The sequence below is a fragment of the Nylanderia fulva genome, unplaced genomic scaffold, assembly GCF_048542155.1.
Source record: "Nylanderia fulva isolate GAGA-0341 unplaced genomic scaffold, ASM4854215v1 Scaffold66, whole genome shotgun sequence".
NCBI lineage: Eukaryota > Metazoa > Arthropoda > Insecta > Hymenoptera > Formicidae > Nylanderia > Nylanderia fulva.
Genome location: NW_028190764.1, coordinates 643272 through 664888, shown reverse-complemented (window position 1 = coordinate 664888; position 21617 = coordinate 643272). Strand labels below are relative to the sequence as shown.

At 31.5% G+C, this 21617-nt stretch overlaps 7 protein-coding genes and 1 long non-coding RNA gene across 9 annotated transcripts; 3 read left to right on the top strand and 5 right to left on the bottom strand.

Annotated features, from left to right (window-relative positions):
- Window positions 1–65: 65 nt before the first annotated feature.
- On the top strand, window positions 66–1453 carry Prosbeta7 (proteasome subunit beta type-4). Its single transcript, XM_029306459.2, has 5 exons — window positions 66–203; window positions 449–655; window positions 813–959; window positions 1039–1237; window positions 1312–1453. The coding sequence occupies exons 1-5, from the start codon at window positions 88–90 to the stop codon at window positions 1399–1401; spliced, it is 759 nt and encodes a 252-aa protein (XP_029162292.1). The 5' UTR covers window positions 66–87; the 3' UTR covers window positions 1402–1453.
- Window positions 1454–1677: 224 nt separating this feature from the next.
- On the bottom strand, window positions 1678–4172 carry LOC114933883 (methionine aminopeptidase 1D, mitochondrial). The gene is made up of 6 exons (XM_029306455.2): window positions 3676–4172; window positions 3075–3338; window positions 2653–2844; window positions 2388–2538; window positions 2172–2282; window positions 1678–1937 (listed from the first exon to the last, which is right to left on the bottom strand). Exons 1-6 carry the CDS (start codon window positions 3754–3756, stop codon window positions 1747–1749), a joined length of 990 nt encoding a protein of 329 aa, XP_029162288.1. The 5' UTR covers window positions 3757–4172; the 3' UTR covers window positions 1678–1746.
- On the top strand, window positions 3648–6342 carry LOC146720594 (exopolyphosphatase PRUNE1-like). Its single transcript, XM_085488232.1, has 6 exons — window positions 3648–4329; window positions 4858–5099; window positions 5166–5437; window positions 5500–5741; window positions 5832–5990; window positions 6068–6342. The coding sequence occupies exons 1-6, from the start codon at window positions 4276–4278 to the stop codon at window positions 6260–6262; spliced, it is 1164 nt and encodes a 387-aa protein (XP_085344358.1). The 5' UTR covers window positions 3648–4275; the 3' UTR covers window positions 6263–6342.
- Window positions 5113–10345, bottom strand: LOC114933888 (uncharacterized). 2 transcript variants are annotated; one of them, XR_014926013.1, is made up of 4 exons: window positions 10216–10345; window positions 5713–5746; window positions 5523–5613; window positions 5113–5385 (listed from the first exon to the last, which is right to left on the bottom strand). It is a non-coding gene; the product is annotated as an uncharacterized LOC114933888 (long non-coding RNA). The 2 variants fall into 2 exon arrangements; XR_014926012.1 differs by lacking the exon at window positions 10216–10345 and adding an exon at window positions 6361–6908.
- Window positions 9121–10457, bottom strand: LOC146720593 (dynein light chain roadblock-type 2-like). The gene is made up of 4 exons (XM_085488235.1): window positions 10379–10457; window positions 10002–10157; window positions 9551–9885; window positions 9121–9477 (listed from the first exon to the last, which is right to left on the bottom strand). Exons 3-4 carry the CDS (start codon window positions 9606–9608, stop codon window positions 9266–9268), a joined length of 270 nt encoding a protein of 89 aa, XP_085344361.1. The 5' UTR covers window positions 9609–9885; window positions 10002–10157; window positions 10379–10457; the 3' UTR covers window positions 9121–9265.
- A 617-nt stretch (window positions 10458–11074) lies between these two features.
- On the top strand, window positions 11075–20840 carry LOC146720592 (discoidin domain-containing receptor tyrosine kinase B). The gene is made up of 14 exons (XM_085488231.1): window positions 11075–11933; window positions 12440–12545; window positions 12619–12844; window positions 12941–13088; window positions 13653–13948; window positions 14023–14266; window positions 14379–15065; window positions 15493–15632; window positions 15730–15888; window positions 16020–16129; window positions 16197–16364; window positions 16441–16533; window positions 16627–16768; window positions 16898–20840. Exons 1-14 carry the CDS (start codon window positions 11855–11857, stop codon window positions 17195–17197), a joined length of 2898 nt encoding a protein of 965 aa, XP_085344357.1. The 5' UTR covers window positions 11075–11854; the 3' UTR covers window positions 17198–20840.
- Window positions 18824–21494, bottom strand: LOC146720591 (ubiquinone biosynthesis protein COQ4 homolog, mitochondrial-like). Its single transcript, XM_085488234.1, has 4 exons — window positions 21430–21494; window positions 19555–19892; window positions 19256–19479; window positions 18824–19081 (listed from the first exon to the last, which is right to left on the bottom strand). The coding sequence occupies exons 1-4, from the start codon at window positions 21458–21460 to the stop codon at window positions 18931–18933; spliced, it is 744 nt and encodes a 247-aa protein (XP_085344360.1). The 5' UTR covers window positions 21461–21494; the 3' UTR covers window positions 18824–18930.
- LOC114933908 (UDP-sugar transporter UST74c) lies at window positions 19931–21474 on the bottom strand. The gene has a single exon (XM_085488233.1). The coding sequence runs from the start codon at window positions 21346–21348 to the stop codon at window positions 20368–20370; it is 981 nt and encodes a 326-aa protein (XP_085344359.1). The 5' UTR covers window positions 21349–21474; the 3' UTR covers window positions 19931–20367.
- Window positions 21495–21617: the final 123 nt, after the last annotated feature.

Genomic DNA, 21617 nt, shown 5'->3' with positions numbered 1-21617 from the left:
TATTTATCGAAGTGCAATTATCGAAGTATCGAAATATCGAAGTATCGAAATCGTGACGTCATGTAGGAAGCCAGTCCGATAACAAAAATGGCGTTTTCCAGTAAGGATGCTGCTCTACCTTTGTGGCACAATGGACCATCTCCTGGTGCATTTTATCATTTTCCAGGCAACCAATATGGCACCGGTGGATTTCAGAAATCACAGTACGTGTTATTCGACTGTAAATCAGAAATATTTTATTTGTTTAAGTACATTTGTATACCATAACCTGTCATGGCGTTCGCGAAATTCGCATGTCATCTCGTCTCGCGCAAGAAACAAATCAATGAAACGAAATACTTGAGATTGCAGATATATTTTTATAAAACACAATATAATAATTTAACAGGATTTCTTCGGTTTAATTTAGTCTCGGGACATTCTCTAATTTTATTTCAATTTTTTGCAGATCTCCTATAACGACTGGCACCTCTGTTGTTGGCATACAATTTAAAGACGGAGTCATCATAGCTGCTGACGTCCTAGGATCTTATGGTTCACTCGCTCGTTATAGAAATCTCGAGCGTATTATGAAAGTTAACGATAACACCATTCTTGGTGCATCTGGAGATTATGCAGACTTTCAGTGTATCAAGAGCTATGTGGAGAGAAAAATGTGAGTTTTGAATCAATAAGATCTTTGATAATACGCACATTATTTTTCACACACTAAGATTAAATTAAAGAACATAAATGACAAAAATAAATTGGAGTTTTTATGATTCTTAAAATACAATGCGCAGCACTACTTTATATTAATGTTTTTGTTTCAGCTTGGAGGAAAAATGTTTGGATGATGGATTTAGCTTGAAGCCGAAAGCGCTGCATTGTTGGTTAACACGTGTCATGTATAATAGACGATCAAATTTTGATCCATTTTGGAATAATTTTGTGATTGCTGGCTTAGAAGATGGAAAACCGTGAGTATCATATTTTCTTAATTTTTCGAATATATTTGAATTGTTAGCTTTATTATAAATTGCGGTTTTGTTCTCTCAGATTTTTGGGAACTGTGGACAAGCTTGGAACAGCATACATCGATCCAGTGATTGCGACTGGATATGGTGCTTACATGGCAACGCCTATATTAAGAAAAGCTTATGAGGAAAATAATGAAATGAGCAAAGAGGAAGCTATTGAGCTTTTATACAAAGTAATGCAAGTTCTCTTTTACAGAGATGCAAGATCTTTCCCAAAGGTAAAGTATTGAAATTTGTATACACATAATCAACAATTTTGATTGTATTATTAATGGACCGATTCTATTTTTAGTATCATCTTGGTATTGTTACAAAGGAAAAAGGTATTGAAATACAAGGGCCACTAACTTTAGATAGCTATTGGGGACCTGCAATCTTGTAAAAGTAATTTCTTTTCTTTCTTTATAAATTATAATAAAGCTTATAAGGTAAAAGACTCCTCTTTTATTTTTTCGTTAATATGCGAATTAATTAATTCGCGTTATATATATAATATATATGAATAAGAATAAACAATACTGACAATTTAACTTAATAATCATTATAACAACAATAAATCATTTTTGCTTTATTTTGTTTTTATTTGTATATTGAAAAAAGTATAGCAGGATAATATTAATAAGCTATTTTGAATATAAATCAATTGTTTTACACTAAAAAATGTGTAGAAATAATATATTTAATAAGTATTATTTATATACACATATAAACAGACAATCATTATGGTCTAGAGTGTTAGTACTTCACATCCATCGTCTGTTATCAAAATTGTATGTTCAATTTGAGCTGTTCTAGAATTATCAACAGTGCAAGCTGTCCATCCATCTTCCAAAATTTCAATCTGTGTCATTCCTTGACTCAAAACTGGTTCAATAGTAAATGTTATCCCTGATTTCATTCTTCCAGAATAATCATTTGCTATAAAACAAAATATATGTTATATCTTCAATATATATATATATATATATATATATATATATATATATATATATATATATATATAAATTAATTTGACATGTGTATATAATATATAGAATAGACTTAAATTAAAATTGATGTAACCAAAAAAGGAAAATTGCAAAAAAGAATAAGGTAATTTTGATCAATTAACAGATATTAATGTTAGCAATAACTCAAAAATTTGATATATACCAAAATGGAAAATGTCAGGGGCACCATGAAAATAAGTCCCAATACCATGGCCCACAAACGCAGGTATTACATTCAAATTATGTTTATTTGCTATATCTTCTATTACTTTACCTAGAAATGGAAAAATTTTACAGAGCATTAAAAATGAATGTGATTACACATATAAACATTAGCGAACAAATTTAAAAATATTTTTATATGTGTATATGATATTACCAATATTGTAAAAATGTTGATTAGGCTTGCATATTTCAATGGCTGATTTTAAACACAATTCTGTGATTGTTATCAATTCTTTGCCTTTTAAATCGACTTCACCTACTTGAAACATAGCCGAGCAGTCACCATGATAGCCATTAAGATATACCTACTTAAACAAGAATTTAATTAAATTTTTTAAAATTACTTTTAGTATTTTTAGATTAGATTAATAGAGAAATATTTTATAAAACATTTTAGCGTAATTGCTAAGACTACTCACTGTTACATCGACATTGAGTATATCACCTTCTTGTAAAGGCCTACTGTCTGGAATACCATGACAAGCGACGTTGTTGACACTTGTACATATAGATTTAGGAAAACCATGATAATTGAGTGGACTGGGATAAGCTCCATTGCCAATTATCATATCGTGTACTTGTTTGTCAAGAAAATCGGTCGTAATACCTGGCTAACATATATCGATTTCATCTTATATTTATATTTATTATAACATACAAATGTACATATGAAAGTTACTAATAATTTTGGAGAAAGTTTCAGAAAATTAAGATATTGAAAAATATCTGTATATAACCGCTATATTTTTGGACTAATTTAAAGTTAATATTTATGGTAATATGAATCTACATCTAGATTATGGCTTATGTAATATATGTGTGTGTGTAAGTAATAATTCACCTTAATTAACTTATCAACTTGATGCAGGATATGACTAGCAAGTTTACAACTTTCCCTCATACATTCTATTTGAGATTCATCCTTGATTTCAGGTGTTATCAGTTCATCTTTTTCAGGTATTGATGATTCGCTATAGGATGGCTGAGGTATATATGAAGGTACAACTACCTTTTCAGAAACTAACCATGGTCGGACTATAGCATATTTGCCAAAAGAATTATTATTATAAGTATGAACAAATCTGGATATTTTTATATCTCCAGCCTGGAACATATTTTCTTGCAATTAAATAATCTTACTATTACTTTGTAATGATACAAGTATCTTTTAAACTAATATGAGCTCTATTATTATATATAATTAATAGCAATAATTGATAAACAATGATAATAATGCAACAAAAATAGTAATTTTTAAATATATATTTAAGTAATTTTATAGTGCCAATATATTAAAAAATGATATAGTAAATATTTTATGTGTAAGTTACACATTTCACAACAATTACAATTTTAAAATAAATAAGATATTTCATTAATTATGAGAATAATCAAAATAATGAAATAATAAATTTAGCCTGTAGAACAAGATATACATGTACCTTTGATGCAGTCTTAAGAAAGCTTAAAAGATGGGTTTTAAAAGATTGTGTTGTTTGAATGACGTTTTTAGTCAGGTGCATTTTCTATGATATTTGTATCTCGTAATTATAATATTCTCTCTGATAATCAATTTTGACCAGTTCAACATAAATTTCTATCCTATTTTAGTCGCACACATGTGTCATCACGTCACAGTGTTATGCACTTTCTACACTCGTGGTATTTTTTTTCTCTGTCAAAATTACGCATAGGTCTTATTTGATTTTAAATGCAGGGAACAACATGACAGCAAAGTTATTACATCTCTCTGCTTTAAATTTAAAATTTCTTTCACAAATCTCCTGCATTCAAAGTGAAATTGTCTATGAATCTGTATTCAAGATCAGACAGAACAAAGATAGAGAAACTGCAGTGTAGAAAGTGCAATGTGCAATTCTCTTCCAAACAAATAACCTGAAATCTGAAAATACGATACCATGTTAAAGAATGAACATAAAGAAGGAAAACTTTTAAACTTTTCAAACTAAAGTAATAAAAGGTATAGCTTTGTATATATTTACAATTGATATTTACAAAAGAAGAGAAGGGATATTAATATAATGGAATCGCAAGAAGCTATGGAATCTTTTCTTAAGGCATCAAAAACTGCTTTGGTACAAATTTGATATTTATTGTTATTCATTTTCATATCATTTTAATCCTCTGTATTGTCGTTTAATTTACTAATATTTATTTTTTAAATTATTCTATTTTATTAATTATTTTTTATAACTATTGGAAGGTATGTGGATAACTATTGAGGGTAATTTTTATAAGGTGATCAAATTTAATTTATTCAATAATAGAGTCAATGCGATCAGTTTCTCAAATATTATTTTATGAAGTTAGATTTATTTTAATTATTTTAGTTGTTATGTTAATAAGAGAAAGATATTCAATTCTAAATTTAATTAATTATCAGTTTTATTTATAATATACATTTAGTATATCATAAATAAAACTAGTTTTATATTCTTCATTTTTATTATTTTTTATTAGAATTTTAGCAGAATTGAATCAAAGTCCAATAGATTTTATTGAGAAAGAATCTGAATTAATTTAATATTCAATATTTTAGGGGAGGGTTTACTTTATTTTTTTTATCTGAATATGGAATAATTATTTTTTACTTTATGTTTTAGTCGCAGTTATCATTATACAGCACAATTCGAGTTGTCATGGGAAATCAGACATGTGATTTGGATTCTGCTGTGTGTGCTCTGATCCAAGGATTGTTAGAGTACACCAATGTCACAAAACATGGACAGAGGGATCATGCTGTAATACCAGTCATGAATATCCCGGAAAAGGAATTTCGCATTAAGACTGAAGTAGTTTATAGTCTGAGAACTCATAACATCCCATTGAATTTGATAACATTCAGGTGAGTCTTTGGATTCTGAAAAATATTGTAATTTTGTTGCGCTACTTGAATGTGATCTCTTGACAGAGATCAGCTCAATTTGCAAAATGTACAGAATGATGCTGACAAGAAGCTGGAGCTGATTTTAGTTGACCATCATACTCTCGCGAATGAAGATGTTGCATTGAAATCTTCAGTTATAGCTATTATTGATCATCGACCGTTGGATCCAGCCTGGTCATGGCCCAACGTGTCGTTGAACATAGAAACTGTTGGAAGCTGCGCCACTCTTGTCGCACGTAATCTTCTGCAAAAGAATGCTGACATTTTAAATACACAACTTGCAAGTCTTTTACGAGGTAGACATTATTTTTCGTAAAATCGTTCTGTTAACAATTATAATACAATATATATTTCTCAGGTCCAATATTAATCGATACTTACAATATGTCGGCGGAAGCTGGTCGGGCAACTGCTACCGATGTCGATGTATTAAATATCCTTGAGAAACTTGGTGGCCTTCTATTCAATAGAACTGAAATATTTAATGAAATTATGAATGCAAAAACAAATATTAGTGAATTAAGTCTTGAAGAACTCATGATTAAGGATCTAAAAGTAATCAACGGTATACCTCTTGTAGGATTCTCTCTTTTAGTAGAGGTGTGCTATTTAAAATTTTTATTAATAATTTAAAAAATTATACTTTTAATTTATATTTTTATAAATGTATGTTATTAAAATTAATTTTAGAATTTCCTCATGCGAGAAAACGCGAAAGAGACAATTGAAAAGTTTAGTAATGATAGAAATTGCGATGTCATTATTCTCATAGGTCAAAATGTGAGCAGTGAACATGTATCTAGAGATATTGCAGTCTTTTCTACATTGTCCAATCAATTAGCAAATGAAGTGAGTGTTATTTAATGCGGTGCTATATCAAACTTCACATCCTTTTATATCTGACTTGATTCTATTTATTTTTATAGATAATTCAAGCATTGATTTCTTCTACTCAACCATACTTAAATCTAGAATTGATCAAAGAAATTCAAGAAGAGAAATATAATCTTTGTTTGTACAGACAAGGAAATGTAAAAGTAACACGCAAACAAATACTTCCAATTGTACAAAAAACGGCGTTGTTACACAGTGGTATTATACATAAAAGTGAGAAAATATAAGTAAACAGGATAGAATATGAAAATTATTACACAAGCATAAGACAAGAGATGTGCTAATAAAAAATAATTGAATACTAGAATGATCTTATTTAAGGTACCTTTTTTAATTTATAATTTGTTCCATTTCTACTTAATCATGTTATTGAAATTAATATTTGATTTAAAGATATACACTAAGACAATATTTTTATTTTATATTCTATACTAAATTTTTGGAATTGATTTTCTGTATATGTATAAATCTCTAAAAACTCACCTTTAAAAAAAGGTAAAAAAAGGCGACCGGTTAAGGGCACACCATTAACAAAAATTATCCATTGCAAACCCATGTACAATAGAATTGTATGAAAAATTATCGATTATAAACCAATGTACAATCGTAACAAAAGTAATGAAATAAAAAAAAAATTGCGCCAAGTGAAAGTAGAAACTTGTACCAGTGGAAAATTAAAGTTACAGACATATATAGAGTCGTATAATGAATCAATAAAAATTTAAATTTGCAAATGTAGAATTGTACCATAAAAAAACTTATCTTTTAAAAAAAAAGATAAACAAGATGCCAAGTCCATGCGCCATGTGAAAAAGTGTTAAACAAAAAAGTATTTTTAAGTAAAAAAATTTATCAATTGACAAAAATTTATGTTCTAAAATTAATATCTCTACAAAAAGTAATGTCCAATTATTGCGCGAATAAATAAACATTTTTATAAAAAATTAAAATTTAAAAACTTATGCAAATTTAAAATTAATATAAAATAAAAAGAAATAAAAAAATTTTAGTTAAAAAAACTGGGCGCGCTGCAATGAGTTTAAAAGTAACAATTTAATTTTAATATCATTAGAATATTATTTAGCAGCGCGCCCAGTTTTTTTAACTAAAATTTTTTTATTTCTTTTTATTTTATATTAATTTTAAATTTGCATAAGTTTTTAAATTTTAATTTTTTATAAAAATGTTTATTTATTCGCGCAATAATTGGACATTACTTTTTGTAGAGATATTAATTTTAGAACATAAATTTTTGTCAATTGATAAATTTTTTTACTTAAAAATACTTTTTTGTTTAACACTTTTTCACATGGCGCATGGACTTGGCATCTTGTTTATCTTTTTTTTTAAAAGATAAGTTTTTTTATGGTACAATTCTACATTTGCAAATTTAAATTTTTATTGATTCATTATACGACTCTATATATGTCTGTAACTTTAATTTTCCACTGGTACAAGTTTCTACTTTCACTTGGCGCAATTTTTTTTTTATTTCATTACTTTTGTTACGATTGTACATTGGTTTATAATCGATAATTTTTCATACAATTCTATTGTACATGGGTTTGCAATGGATAATTTTTGTTAATGGTGTGCCCTTAACTGGTCGCCTTTTTTTACCTTTTTTTAAAGGTGAGTTTTTAGAGATTATATCATTCATTTTTGTATATGATAAGCATCTTTAAATAAATAAGCAAATTCAATTTTTCTGGCATTTTCTTATTTTAGGTACATATATATCCAATAATTAATATACAAAATTAAATATTATTCATCACACAATTTGTATCAAAATAATATATTTTTAAAAATTTATTTTAAATTTATTTAATCATTTTTATCATTGTGATTGTAGTGGCAAGGATTTTATTGCTCAGTGTCATTGCAAGCATCTGGCCTGTATATACCATAATATATTGTGTAATACATTGGCTAAGTATGACAATATGGATTTTGATAGATTCCCATGGAATATTGGAATTTTGTCGGACTTGCAGTCATCCACCACATATGCAGCCTACAATTAAAGAACGTATTTATTCCATATTATTTGCTTCCGTTATTGGCATAGTGCACATTTTTATATATCTCAATGCTGTAGATAGCAAAACATTTTGAAAACATCTATCTTTCTATGTTATCTGCTTTTTTGAAAATATTGCAGCAAATTTATTATGGCAATATGCTTGTCCTCCTGCAGTTAAAGAGGCTTAGTACTTTAATATAATCTTTATTATTTGTATCATTTCCTTTTTCTTGGGAATTACAGCAATGCTTTTGTACTATATTGTCTTGCATCCCTCAAAAAGACAACATACTTCAAACGCACCAGTTCAAGCAATGTAACTTTGATATTTATTTACTTTAAAAAATGAGAGATAAATTATACAATATGCAATTAACCTTATCTTATGACTTTTATAAATCTTATGATAAAATCTAACTCTCTCTTAATCTTTATTATGAAAAGAATCTCGGTATTATATGAAATAATTTCATTGTATAGTTTAACTTTCAAAAATTTTGCAAAATAAAATAACTCACATTGTATTTCTACCATATATATAAAAAAAAGATAGGTAAATATAAATAAATAAATATATATTTATATTTATATATATATATATATAAAATGTTGGATTTTTATTATATATATATAATTTCAAAAAATCTTTTTTATATGCTATTGAATTTTAATACATACAATTTTGATTATATGTATTTTAATTGATTATATTTATAAGTATTTTTATATTATCTTAAAAAGACTGCATAGAATTATTTGTGCGACACTCTTATATGTATGTATAATTAATAGGGACCAACTACACATTTTTTTTTCCACTGAATAAAAACAATCTCAATATTAAAATTAAATTATAAAAAAGATACTGTGATATTTTATTGATGAGAAATGTACATTTATAATTGTATTAAATACAAAAATAAACATGCCATGAATTACTATATATACATATTTTCATAATTATCAAACTTAAAAATATAATATTGTTACCAAAGAAGAAAGCACTATTTAAAAACTCTAAAAGTTCATAATTTGTTAAATTAGTAATTAAATACTGCATTTTGTATAATTTTTAAGCTTTATTCTTTTATTTTTCTTTATTTAATTGAATAGATATTAACATCCACAATGTAGCATACAGATTAAATTAACAACCAAAGAAATAAATCTTAACTTTGAAATATATTTTTGTTTCTTTTAAATATCAATCAACTGGATTTTGTACTACTATTAATATGAATTCTTTATCTGGTGCCATCATAATTTTATGTTTTTTGCTACGTATGCGCAAGAAAGTTAAATCATTTGTTGGATTCAAGTCACGTACGACAGAACGAGCTTTATCTGACAATTGACTTATCAAACCAGCGTATTGAACTGTTGTCGTATTATCTAATGTTGACTTTATAGGAATACCTAAAACAGATATAATTTTATAAATTTTTGTTTACAACTACAAGTAAATCATGTCAATGATCTCATGTAATACCTTGTGCATTCACCACTATTGTTCCAACTACCCTTTTATGAGACTGAATTTGTTTCATAGTTTCTTCAACCTCTTATAAATTATTTCATCGAAATTTATTAATAAAATTTTTATTTTAAATATTCCAATAACGGAAGCAAATCATATGGAATAAATGCGTTCTTTAATTGTAGGCTGCATATGTGGTGGATGACTGTAAGTCCGACAAAATTCCAATATTCCATGGGAATCTATCAAAATCTATATTGTCATACTTAGCCAATGTATTACGCAATATATTATGGTATATACAGGCCAGATGCTTGCAATGACACTGAGCAATAAGATCCTTGCCACTACAATCACAATGATAAAAATGATTAAATAAATTTTAAAAAATATATTATTTTGATACAAAGTGTGTGATGAATAATATTTAATTTTGTATATTAATTATTGGATATATATGTACCTGCAATAAGAAAATGCCAGAAAAATTGTAAAATAGTTCCTATAGCACTGATATTAGATTTATCTTGTTAAGCTAATCGAATGCTGCGATGATAACTAGCCATTGCCCAACCCATGCTCACAAGTGAGCTGATAATGCTACCTGCTTGATGTACAACTGAAAAAAATATAGAAGCTAATTAAGAAAATTATTAAAAATATATGCATACTCATACATAGGCATTTATATAATTGAAATATTATTGAAATAATAGCAAAATATCTGATTTTGTATCACAGACTGTAAACTTGCACATAAATTATTATGACAATAAATTTGCAAATAATAACATTAAAATTGAATGTAAAAATTGAAATTGAAAATTGAAAATATCTAACCCCGCACGCTGTCAATATAGCGGAGGGCAACTATCGCCGTCTGTTGTAAAACGTGCGAGATGGACATTTCCAATACATGCATCTATTCATGTGTTGTGTACGTGTGATATATGTGTGCGCATGTGTTGTATACGTGTGAATACGTGTAGCACGATACTACTATGTTTGCGTGGTCGATGATGATAATAATAATAATGATGATGACGGGGACGTTTCTTAAAAGAAATTTTTCATATTTTGACTTTGCAATTATATATCTCTGCTTACAAATCACGTAGAGCAGAAATAAAGACACTTTTATTATATAATTCAAACTCAATCTATCGATTAAGTCTAGTATAAACTCGATTGCTTCAGCCGTTATTGAGAATTCGAAATATTATAAAGACTCAAATGTCCGACTCGCGTTAAGATACACGGTGTCTCGGCTACGCCCTTAACTGGTCGCGAGACACTACCGTGTCTCTTGATACATATATTTTGTTAATAATAAATAAAGTTTTATGTATGTACATATATACACATATATGTATACAAACATATATAATGTATAGCTTATATAAAATTAAAACTGATTTCAGGAAATAACTTGATGCATTTAAAATTCATTAACAGGCTTTCTCGATATCCATATTGCGAAAAAGCATCTTGATTGCCGAGAATTTTATGATTTTGCGCAGTGGAACCCCGCTGCTATCGCCATTGGCTATCAAAACGTCACACCCCTCAGCGTTATCACACATCATCCCCATATAAGGTCCTTCCTTCCGCGATATTGTGGTGGCTGTAATGCCGCGAACTGCCTTTTGTTCGCGCGGATGTTGCGAAAGTGTGCGTGTGATCATCGGAATGCATCGTGAAAACATTTTCCACGTATGATAGAGAACCGGGAAAATGAGAGCCGAGCAAAACTGTTGAAGCGCCAAGCTGGAGGATTGAAAGAGGCTTATTATTGACGCGACGCACGTGCTCCATTTAAATTATGAGACCAGTCTCCGAGGATCGGCGACTTCTTTTTCGAATATCAGTAAGAATATCGAGGGATCAGAGAGGATCAGAGTCTTAAAAATCTCAACGAGCGTATGCGGGAAACTCGGTCTGCTTTCAGAAAGAATCGAGAGCGAATACTCTCATTCGTTTTAGGGGTGAAAAAAAAGATTAGCGAAATACGCGGAATTTCGCCCACCCGCGAAATAACGCATATTGATCGTTCCATACTTGTTGCGCAGAGACAACAGCCGGGCCAAGCTACGCCGAGTATCAACATCCCCACCCTGTGTGAGCGAAAAGCTGCATTATCCTCGTGAGCATTGTAGTCTCGTTAATTGCGTCTCTTTCTTTCTTTTTTTTGTATTTTTTACGACCACACCGCGCGACATTCGCGGGGGAGAACGCGATGAGAGATTTCCTCGAATTATATTATGATTTGTAAATGCATTCGGGCTATCGATACGCGCTGCGCTATCGTAACATATCATGGAGCCAGTACATCTTTTCATACGAATTCTAATGCTGTTCATCTGGCGTACAAAGGGATCCTTCGGAAATACTCTTGGTAAATATATCGCTAATTTGCTCTATAATTTTATTATTAATTATTAATATTCCATTATATTAATATTCCTTTTATACAGTGATCTATTTTTATATGTATATACATGTGTATTTTTATAAGCCGTGAGATCTATGTATAAGATCTTTTGATGAAATAATTTATTTTCTCTTTTTTAACTTAATTTTTAGAATTATTATAAGAGAAGTAATCAAAAGGATTTCTCTAGTTTATTTATTGAAGATTAATTGTAATATATAAATTACAATCAAATAAATAATATTAATAATAATGACAATAGATAATAATAAAAATAGAATTCTAGATAAAAAATAATATAGATATATACATATTTTATTTATTTGTTCATATATATTCATATTTATTTTATTTTTACGTTTTGTACATTTACTAATCAAAATAAATGCTATTTAGCTTCTTGCTTAAAAATTATATGAATATACTGAATATAAAATATCAAAAATATAATAACGCCATGATGATTTCAGAAAAATGCATTCTTCCCCTTGGCATGGAAGAAGGAAGAATCCCGGATGAAGCGATCACGGCGTCATCCAGTTACGAGATGAAATCCGTGGGTCCTCAAAATGCAAGGTACAGAAATTGAAACGATACGTATGTAATAATTACATACGAAAGTTAATTATTAATTTATAAATATTCATAGAATACGGCAGGAGAAGAACGGTGGTGCTTGGTGTCCGAAAGCTCAAATCAGTAGTGCTATACGCGAATATCTGGAAATTGATTTAACGAGAGATCATCTTATCACGTGGACCGAGACTCAAGGCCGATTCGGAAATGGTCAGGGTCAGGAATATGCTGAGGCGTTTTTTCTTGAATATTGGCGGCACGAAAAATGGCATCAGTATAAAGATTTGAAAGGGAACAAGGTATGCTCTGCATATATGTGTGCCTGATTCTAATGAAATAATTAATATAAAGATCGGCTCAAAAATTATTATAATATCTCGAATTATGTTACACAGATTTTGCGCGGTAATACTAATACATATCTAGTCGAGAAGCAGAAGTTGGATCTACCGTTCGTCGCGAGTCGAGTGAGATTTGTTCCTTATAGTCAGCATCCACGCACTGTGTGTATGCGTGTCGAAATTTATGGCTGCATCTGGAACCGTAAGTATACGATTTTTAAAATCTTGTTTATCATCTGCATATTCGCATTTATATACGAATCTATTCTCGCAAATTTTTAATATTTTAATGTATAAGTATATTAATATATTATGTGTATTTATTTAAATAATATTTAATATTTAAATATCATTAAAATACATATATTATTTAAATAATATTAAAATATATTTAAATAAATACACATAATATATTAATATACTTATACATTAAAATATTAAAAATTTATATAAATATAGTAATTATATAAATGTATTATAAATATATATTTTAATATATAATGTATAATTTTATTCGAGTACATTTTTCTCTTTTTTTATAAAATTTTATAATTAAATTAACAAACATATTTTATAATTCAATTTATATTATAGAAAATACAATAGAATTATGAAAGCGTGCGCGTTGAAGATTGTTATAGATAACAGAGATAAAAAAATATATATTTGAAAAATATAATATTTAAAATACAATAACAAAAAATAAACTCAATTTCCGCTACACACATGCAAAGATATAAAAAATAATTCTCTTTATTTTGTGCAGAAAACATCGCTAATTATGCTATGCCTAAAGCTGGTAAAATTGGACCTAACGGATGTAACATCGAGGATATATCGTACGATGGCACCGAGATCGATAATTTAATGTTGAATGGATTAGGACAATTAACAGACGGCATAATTGGCAGCGGAATTGAGATCCTCGAGTCCAATAGAATAACCAATTGGGTCGGATGGCGCGATCGCGACAATGTAGAATTGTTTTTTGAGTTCCGATTTTTTCAGAAGTTTAAAAACTGTACGATTCATGTGGCTGATTTGCCCGATTTAAGTGTTGAGGTGCGCGATTATGCGAGAAATAGGCTCTATTGAGAAATTGATTCTTAACTCGTTGTAACATCAATAATTTTTAGATGTTCTCGATGGCAAATTTCTGGTTTTCATCGAACGGCAAGGATTATCACTTGACACCAGAAATATTTCAAATTTTTAATGGCTCTAAGACGAACCCCAACAGTAGCAACGAGAAAAGTGGCGGAAGCAGAAACAGCATCTCGATATCTATTCCTTTGCAATCGAGAATCGGCAAATTTGTCAAGATAGAATTAAAACTTAGATCGAAATGGTTATTGCTAAGCGAAATCACATTCGACACAGGTAATCTTTCTAGTTTCACTTCCCCCAATAATTACTATTGCTATTTGGATTATGATATATATTCGCAAAAACTTAAAATAATTATCCAAATATTATTTTAAACATAATTCAGTTCCAGACACAAAGAACATTACTGATAAAACATTGGAACGATTATTATGGATATATTCGAGCAACAATGAAAACATATCTCAAGCAACCAATGAGGACCAGATTACAAAGATAAAGCAGATTGAGGACAAACAGAATAAGGAGGAAAATGACGAGACTCAATTGGAGAACAAAATCAGAGGTGTAGCTGGCGACGAGGGAGGGATTATTATTTCGCACGGACGTACAATAACTGGAAAAACTGATTCGAACCGAACAATATCGGTGTTGAATGAGTCAAATTTGACACCGGATGCCTTTCCTGTCAACAATTCGCCAACATATATCGGATTGATTAGCGCAGCATTAACCATGCTCGTTTTTCTCTCGAGTTGCACAATCTTTTTGATGAAGCAGAGGGGTCGCAACAAAGTGGCTCTGCTGCAAAAACACACCGCTCTACTGTGCGGCTCGCCGGCATCGGGTATCACGATCAATACGAAGGATATCAAATTACCGACCCCGATCGTGGTGAACAATTTATCGCAATCGAGATTGTCGTTGAAGAGCAAGATCTCGAACAACGATTACAAATTCGGCGACATCGGGACGAATGGACAGCGTAATACTTACGAGAAAATTGATAAAATACCCTCGGAGCAGTATATGAAATGCGAAGCGAGATCCAATTATAAAACAGAACAGTTTGGTACGTACAATTGATTATATATTAATGATATTAATAATTAGCTTTAATATTGATCGTGTACAGTAAGAAAGAGAAGGAGAGTCTATTATTATATTTTACTTTATATTTTAACTAAAAGATAATAGAATGTGTATGTGTATATATGTATAATCACAATCTAATAATCATCCTATAATTAGAATATGCTTAATTAAGTCTTGCGTCTTTGTCATTTTATAATTTATATTTGTTTCAACTTGGTGGAATTCAATTTACTCATGATTAATTTCATATCCATTAATATAAATACATTAATTAGTAAAATCCAAATTATAATTAATATAAGGTATATATAATATTACCGAATAATTAATGCAGCTCGCATTCACTCGAGCGTTTTGTATACTTGTTTTACATAACATTATCATGATTTCCGCATGTGTTTTAGATACTAAAAACAACGAAAACTTTAATGATGAAACGCGAGTAGAATGTATAATTCCAACAATGAAACCGAATTCTTCGCAAACGGGAAAAATCAATCAGAGGGTATACGAAAGTTATTACGCGGCTACAGACATCTTGACGGTAAGAATATGTTCGCAGTACATTCGACATAACGGAGATTTAAATAATTTTGTAATTGTGAATGCAATACTCGATACAGTATTACGGTATGTTATAGATCAAAAGACGCGATCAGCATCCAACTGTAAGTCTCTTCACACCGCTGCTCATTCGGGATTCTGTCGTATCGTACCAACGCGGAATTTATGATGTTCCACGTATCTCTCGACATAGATTAAGAATTCTCGATAAACTCGGCGAGGGAAACTTTGGTTTGGTAAGTTTAATCGGTATATATGCTTATTTAGATGTCTTTTAATTGTCTCTCCCTCTTTGCTATTTAACTTTTTAAAAATTTTCAACAAAATATATATACATGTATTTATTTCAATATATATATTTGAGTAGATTCACTTGTGCGAAGCGAAAGGCATACAAAATCCGGATTTAGGTATCCTTCAAAATCGTCAAGTAGTGATAGTCCGATCTTTGTGGCGCGGTGTCGTCGACGCTCTAAGGTAAAACACTGTTATTTTATTTAATGAACTTCTGAAATATTTGAATTTTCCACGAAAATCGATTTAGAGAGGACTTTATGAATGACATGCGCATCCTGGCTGAAATTCGCGACGTTAACATCGCCAGGATAATCGCGATCGTTGAAGAGGAACCTTTTAGTGCCATCTTCGAATACGGAGAACTCGGAGATCTATCCAGTTTTCTAAAAAATCGTGACCGCGACGCGCCAACAAGGTAAGGTCGTATTTGATTAAAGCTTTCGAATCTATTTTCTTTATCAGACTCTCTTATGCGATAATAAATTCCACAGTTACGAGTGCTCCTTAAATCTCATCACGCAAATCGCTTCGGGTATGAAGTATCTCGAGAGTTTTAACGTACCACATTGCGATCTGGCAGCCAGGTAACAACTATATAATAAATTAATTTACTATTATTTACTTATTAATAAATTGAAATATGTGTATTGCATGAATTAATATGATTTGCCTTGCAGGAATTGCATAGTCTGTAAAGATCTGCTGATCAAAGTGTCCGACCAAGCCATGTATTGCAGTAAATATGACAATGAATATTACGTTGATGAGTGTTACGCTAAGATACCGTTACGTTGGATGGCATGGGAAGCGGTCTTATCGGTAATTTCTTTATAATTAGAATGATCAGTCTTGTTTTGAGATATTTGACTACTTTTTACCCGCAAATTCCGTAATATTTAAATCAATGATAAGAGAATAATTTTTTCCGGTCTATCTATATGTACAAAGGGAAAACGAAGTTGCCAATCTGATGTTTGGTCATACGGCGTGACAATTTGGGAAGTTTTGACGCGCTGCGAAGACGTACCCTATGCCGACCTGACTTCAGAACAAGTATTGGAGAACTGTGGCCTGTGGTATCATTCATTGGACAGCGGTAAAAGGAAATGTCCGCGGATCTTGGAGCAGCCAGTATTTTGCTCGGACGACTTGTACAGGCTGATGCTGCGATGTTGGTGCAAACGCGCGGAGGACCGGCCAAGTTTCCAGGAGATTCACTGCTACCTCAACAAGTTGACTCTGGATTAACTTTGTGCGCAAAAGTGTGCGAACGCATTTCTGCGAGAGCGTAAACGGAAAACGATCCATGCTCATCATCATCATTAGCAGCAGCAGCAACAGCGGCGCGGACCAAATCGATTACAATCAGCTGAGAAGCATCCTAATGATTGCTTTCTTGATCGCTTTTGCATGTGTGGCTCGAACTTTCAATTGCCGATAACCTGATACATCGAGTCGAAGAGTCGTCGAATGCCTAAACAGTACATCAAGGTATGGGATGCTCTCTGGCCACTAAAATATTACTGCTCAACTAGATTTATCTAATTTTGATTAAAATATAAGTGTAGGTTAATTAACATAATGATAAAACTTAAATGCGGCGGATAATCGCAGTTTTCTCGTACAAAATCGAGGAATAATCTTTGAAGATAGTATCTATCATTGATTACTTCCCCGTAATCAATCAGTATTCAAGAGAAATATGTGATTTCGCGCGCGAATATTCATCTATTTACTAATTTATTACTTTACACATATCTCTCTTTCCTACGCTTATATATATGTGATAATCATTATCGTTTTTACTCTTAAGAGAAAAAAATTGTTCCATTTTTTCTATATCTATATATTACCCAGAATCAATCGTAGAAAAATCACGATTACAGACAAGATTTGTAGCAAAGTTCGTCGTAATTTTGGTGCAGATTTTGCGCAAGGCTTAGTCGTATTTTGTCACAACTGGGTATACTTTATATTTGTCGTATAGAATTCGTTGCGTGTAGTCGAAGCAAAATAATATTAATGAAGAACGGCATAAAATACGAACGTAATACTCAATTACGCTCGAATAATGACAATCAGTTTTGCTCATCTATTTATATATACTTATTTTACGAAATAATATGATAATATACTCGTATTTGATCGATTCAGCTTATCTATCTTAGGAGGAAGACGAATCGTTTAATCTTTAATCAAATTTCGCGATGGCGCAAAAATTTTAAATAGAAATACTCTTCATATAAATATATCCTTTCTTACAATATATATATACACATATATATATCTTAAAAGCTAAGATTTTCGTTTTTATTCAAAAATATTCATAATTCACGGGATGTATCTTAAAACGCATGCATTCTTTCGCGGATCGCGTTATTAATTTTTCCGTTTTAAGAAAATATATGTAAACGAAATTTTTTTGTGCCAAAAATAATATTATAATTATAAAAAATGCGTTTCACAGAAGATAGATTCGCATATTTTTTATTCAATAGATATAATAATGTTTCTAAAGATCATCTTCCATTTTAAGATATACCCTGTGTATATAAAACGCAATTAGTACTAAGAAAATAATGAAAAAAGAAGGAGCAAAAAAGGCAAAAGATGAGAATCATCACAATTACGCTAATTGGAACAACAACGACGATAATAACGATTATGGTAAACGTACAATTTTAGATTATATATGTTTATAACAGATGTAACGTTTAATTAAATCAAATTTGTAATATCAATAATGTGTGTTGCTTTCGAAACTGATCCGACGATTATCCAAATTTAAACAGAAAATTATAAAGCACACTTTATTTAAAATTACACAACTTAGAAAATTGAAAGGTTTAGCGAAATTAAAACTGTAAGGAGATGAACGTTTACCAGAATTTTATTTTTCGTTTTATCACAACTATATAATAACTGATAAATTATTTACAGTAATTATTAACAATTTTGTTTCTCGACTGACTAAATTTTCATCATACGAGACGTGTGATATTCATCTCTCTGTGAAAATCCTCGAGAGACTGTTCCCAACGCTCCTCGTAATAAATCCCTAACAAGAACTTTGCGTTCAATCCTGTATTTATAGACCATGGGAGATGATAATCTAAGTACAATCGTCTTTGTCTGAAATGTTACATAAAATATGATAACGCGTTAACTCGGCGATAATCATAAGCAAGCCATAACATATAGAGCATTCATTTCAGATAGCAAAAGTAGTCATTTTGACGTCAAATTACGTTATTTTGATGTCATAATAATTACTGTAGCTATCTGGGATCCAGCATGTTAATTTACCTAGAACGTAGCCGACTAGCTCCGAATATTGCACCGGTTATGCACATCGGCAGATGCGTCTGTAGAGCCTCTACCCATTTAACCGACACCTCTCCCAGCATCGTCGTCGGCATTAAAAGCATAGCGTGGAAGATATCGTGCACTTCTCGATACCGTTGCATCACGTAGGCCAGCTCGGTGTCCTCGACGAATTGTACCATTGTTCTATCGTCAGGGGATACATTCTGCATGTAATTCAGAGTCGCCTATTCAGGAAAGAGCTATTCCAAACGAAGAAAAAAAAAGGATTCATATCTTACGTTGTTGTCCAAAAAATCGCGATACGTTCTGCCTACGGTTCCTGGTGGCAGGTCTCCGAGATAAGAGAGATCAACGGTGGACGTGTTTACGCGTGGCTTTTGCGCGAGTATACGCTGACCCTCAGCGGTTTCCTTCATCTGTCGATGACAGTGTACGAGGGCGTTTGTACCAGTGGTTTCTCCGAGACACGCTATCATGTCACCTCGAAACGGATTCGCCAACGATATCGCCGCCGAGCCCGCCGTGAGAAGTAGACGTTGCAGGGAGGATAAGGATACATGATGTTTGGCATAATCCTCCAGAAAGGTCTCGCGTGTCGAGGCGGTCGCGAAACGGCCTGAAACCGAGCGAGGAAAGAGTGAAGTTTCATCTGCGTTCTTTCTCGTTAATAGATAAAATTTATTTCCATTAGAATAGCCGTGTTTCATATATACAAATTATACATACAGATATTACAACTAACTTTTATCATGGCGATACTCTGTACCCTTAATTGACCTGAACGTTTTTCCTATTATATTTGCTAATATTAATACTTATCTGGTAACAATACTTTTTTTTTTACTTTGGTACATATTACAGTCAGGTTATCGGCGCTTTGTGACACATATCATAAGGAACAGAGATATTTATATAAAATTATGGCTAATGATATAATTGGTCATCATCTTGAGCTTTACTTAGAATAAAAAAAACCGCATATATTACTAATTTTTCTTGTATCTAAACAAAGATCGCTATTACATGCTTCTTGAAGATAATAACTTCCCTGTATTGTACATGTTAGGCATCTACAAAGTAAAAATTTACAATCATACAGCCTGTATCTTACAGGTCTGAGATTCAGTCAACAGAGTATACTTTGGCTGCGAAGTTTCCCTTTTGCGGAACGTTACCCAAGTGTATACTAAACTACCTATCACACTTAAATTCAATCCTACAAAGTTCAGCCAGGAAAATATATAATCTCCACCAATGACCATACCAAGATACGTTACACATATGTTCTTCAAGCATCCGATTATAGTGGTGGTCAATGCAGAGTTATACAGTGTACATAAGAGCATGCTATACAACAATATGAAGCCCATTATACAAGATAACATAAACTGTAAAATGAATAACAGATTCGACCAATCGGGAAATTCTAACGCTAAGGCTATATCACCCATCCACCAGGCCAACAGGATTGTTGGGCCCAGCATAAACAGAGAATTATAATACATCAGTCCGTACTTCCCCAACTCCTTAGAGTCTAACTTCTTTTTCACGTAAACACCATTAGCGGCGGTGAAAAAATCGTTCAACAGGATAAAAATATATCCTTCAAGATTAAAGGCAAGATCGTTCAAGGCAGCTACCACCGCTCCTAGAATCATGGTGTAAACGCTCAACTGAATGGACAGGCGTGCTTTAATGCCAAGGATGTAGTACTCTGCTATCATCGTCATGAGGATACTGAATCTCCTCAAGGCGGTGAACATCGGTAAGCTGAGCTGCTTGGTACCACCCAGTCCAAATATCATGTTGCCGATGTAGATCAACGGCAAGGGCCATATCTTAGTGAACGTCGTCACCTCCAGACTAGGATAATCGACATAACGTAGTTTCTTGGCGACGAACAACACCAGGATTGTTGCCAACATTTGGCCAATCCCCAGCACTTGGAAGGACGGAAAGGCGAATGACGTGAGGACGGTCTTGTTGACGACTGTTATCATGAACGACGACAAGCCGTAAAAGAACGCCGACATCACCCGCACGAACATCGCGTTTTGCTCGTGCTCCGTCATCGTCGAGCAGTCCTCGCAATTTTTTTTAAAGTACAATATCGTTACTTTAATAAATAATGATGCATGTGTGGAGGAACCTACACTTAGCTAATCTTATCGTTCTTCCGTTCATGGCTTAGCCAATGATTAGCGGCCTCGTATCGGTTCAGCTCCTAGAGGAAGCGATCTGGATTGTGTAATTCCGTGTAATTAATTTCTTCCAATTTCCAGCACGATGCAATTATAAAGGCATGCTTATTACGAACTTTCGCTCATTCGACTTTGCCCCG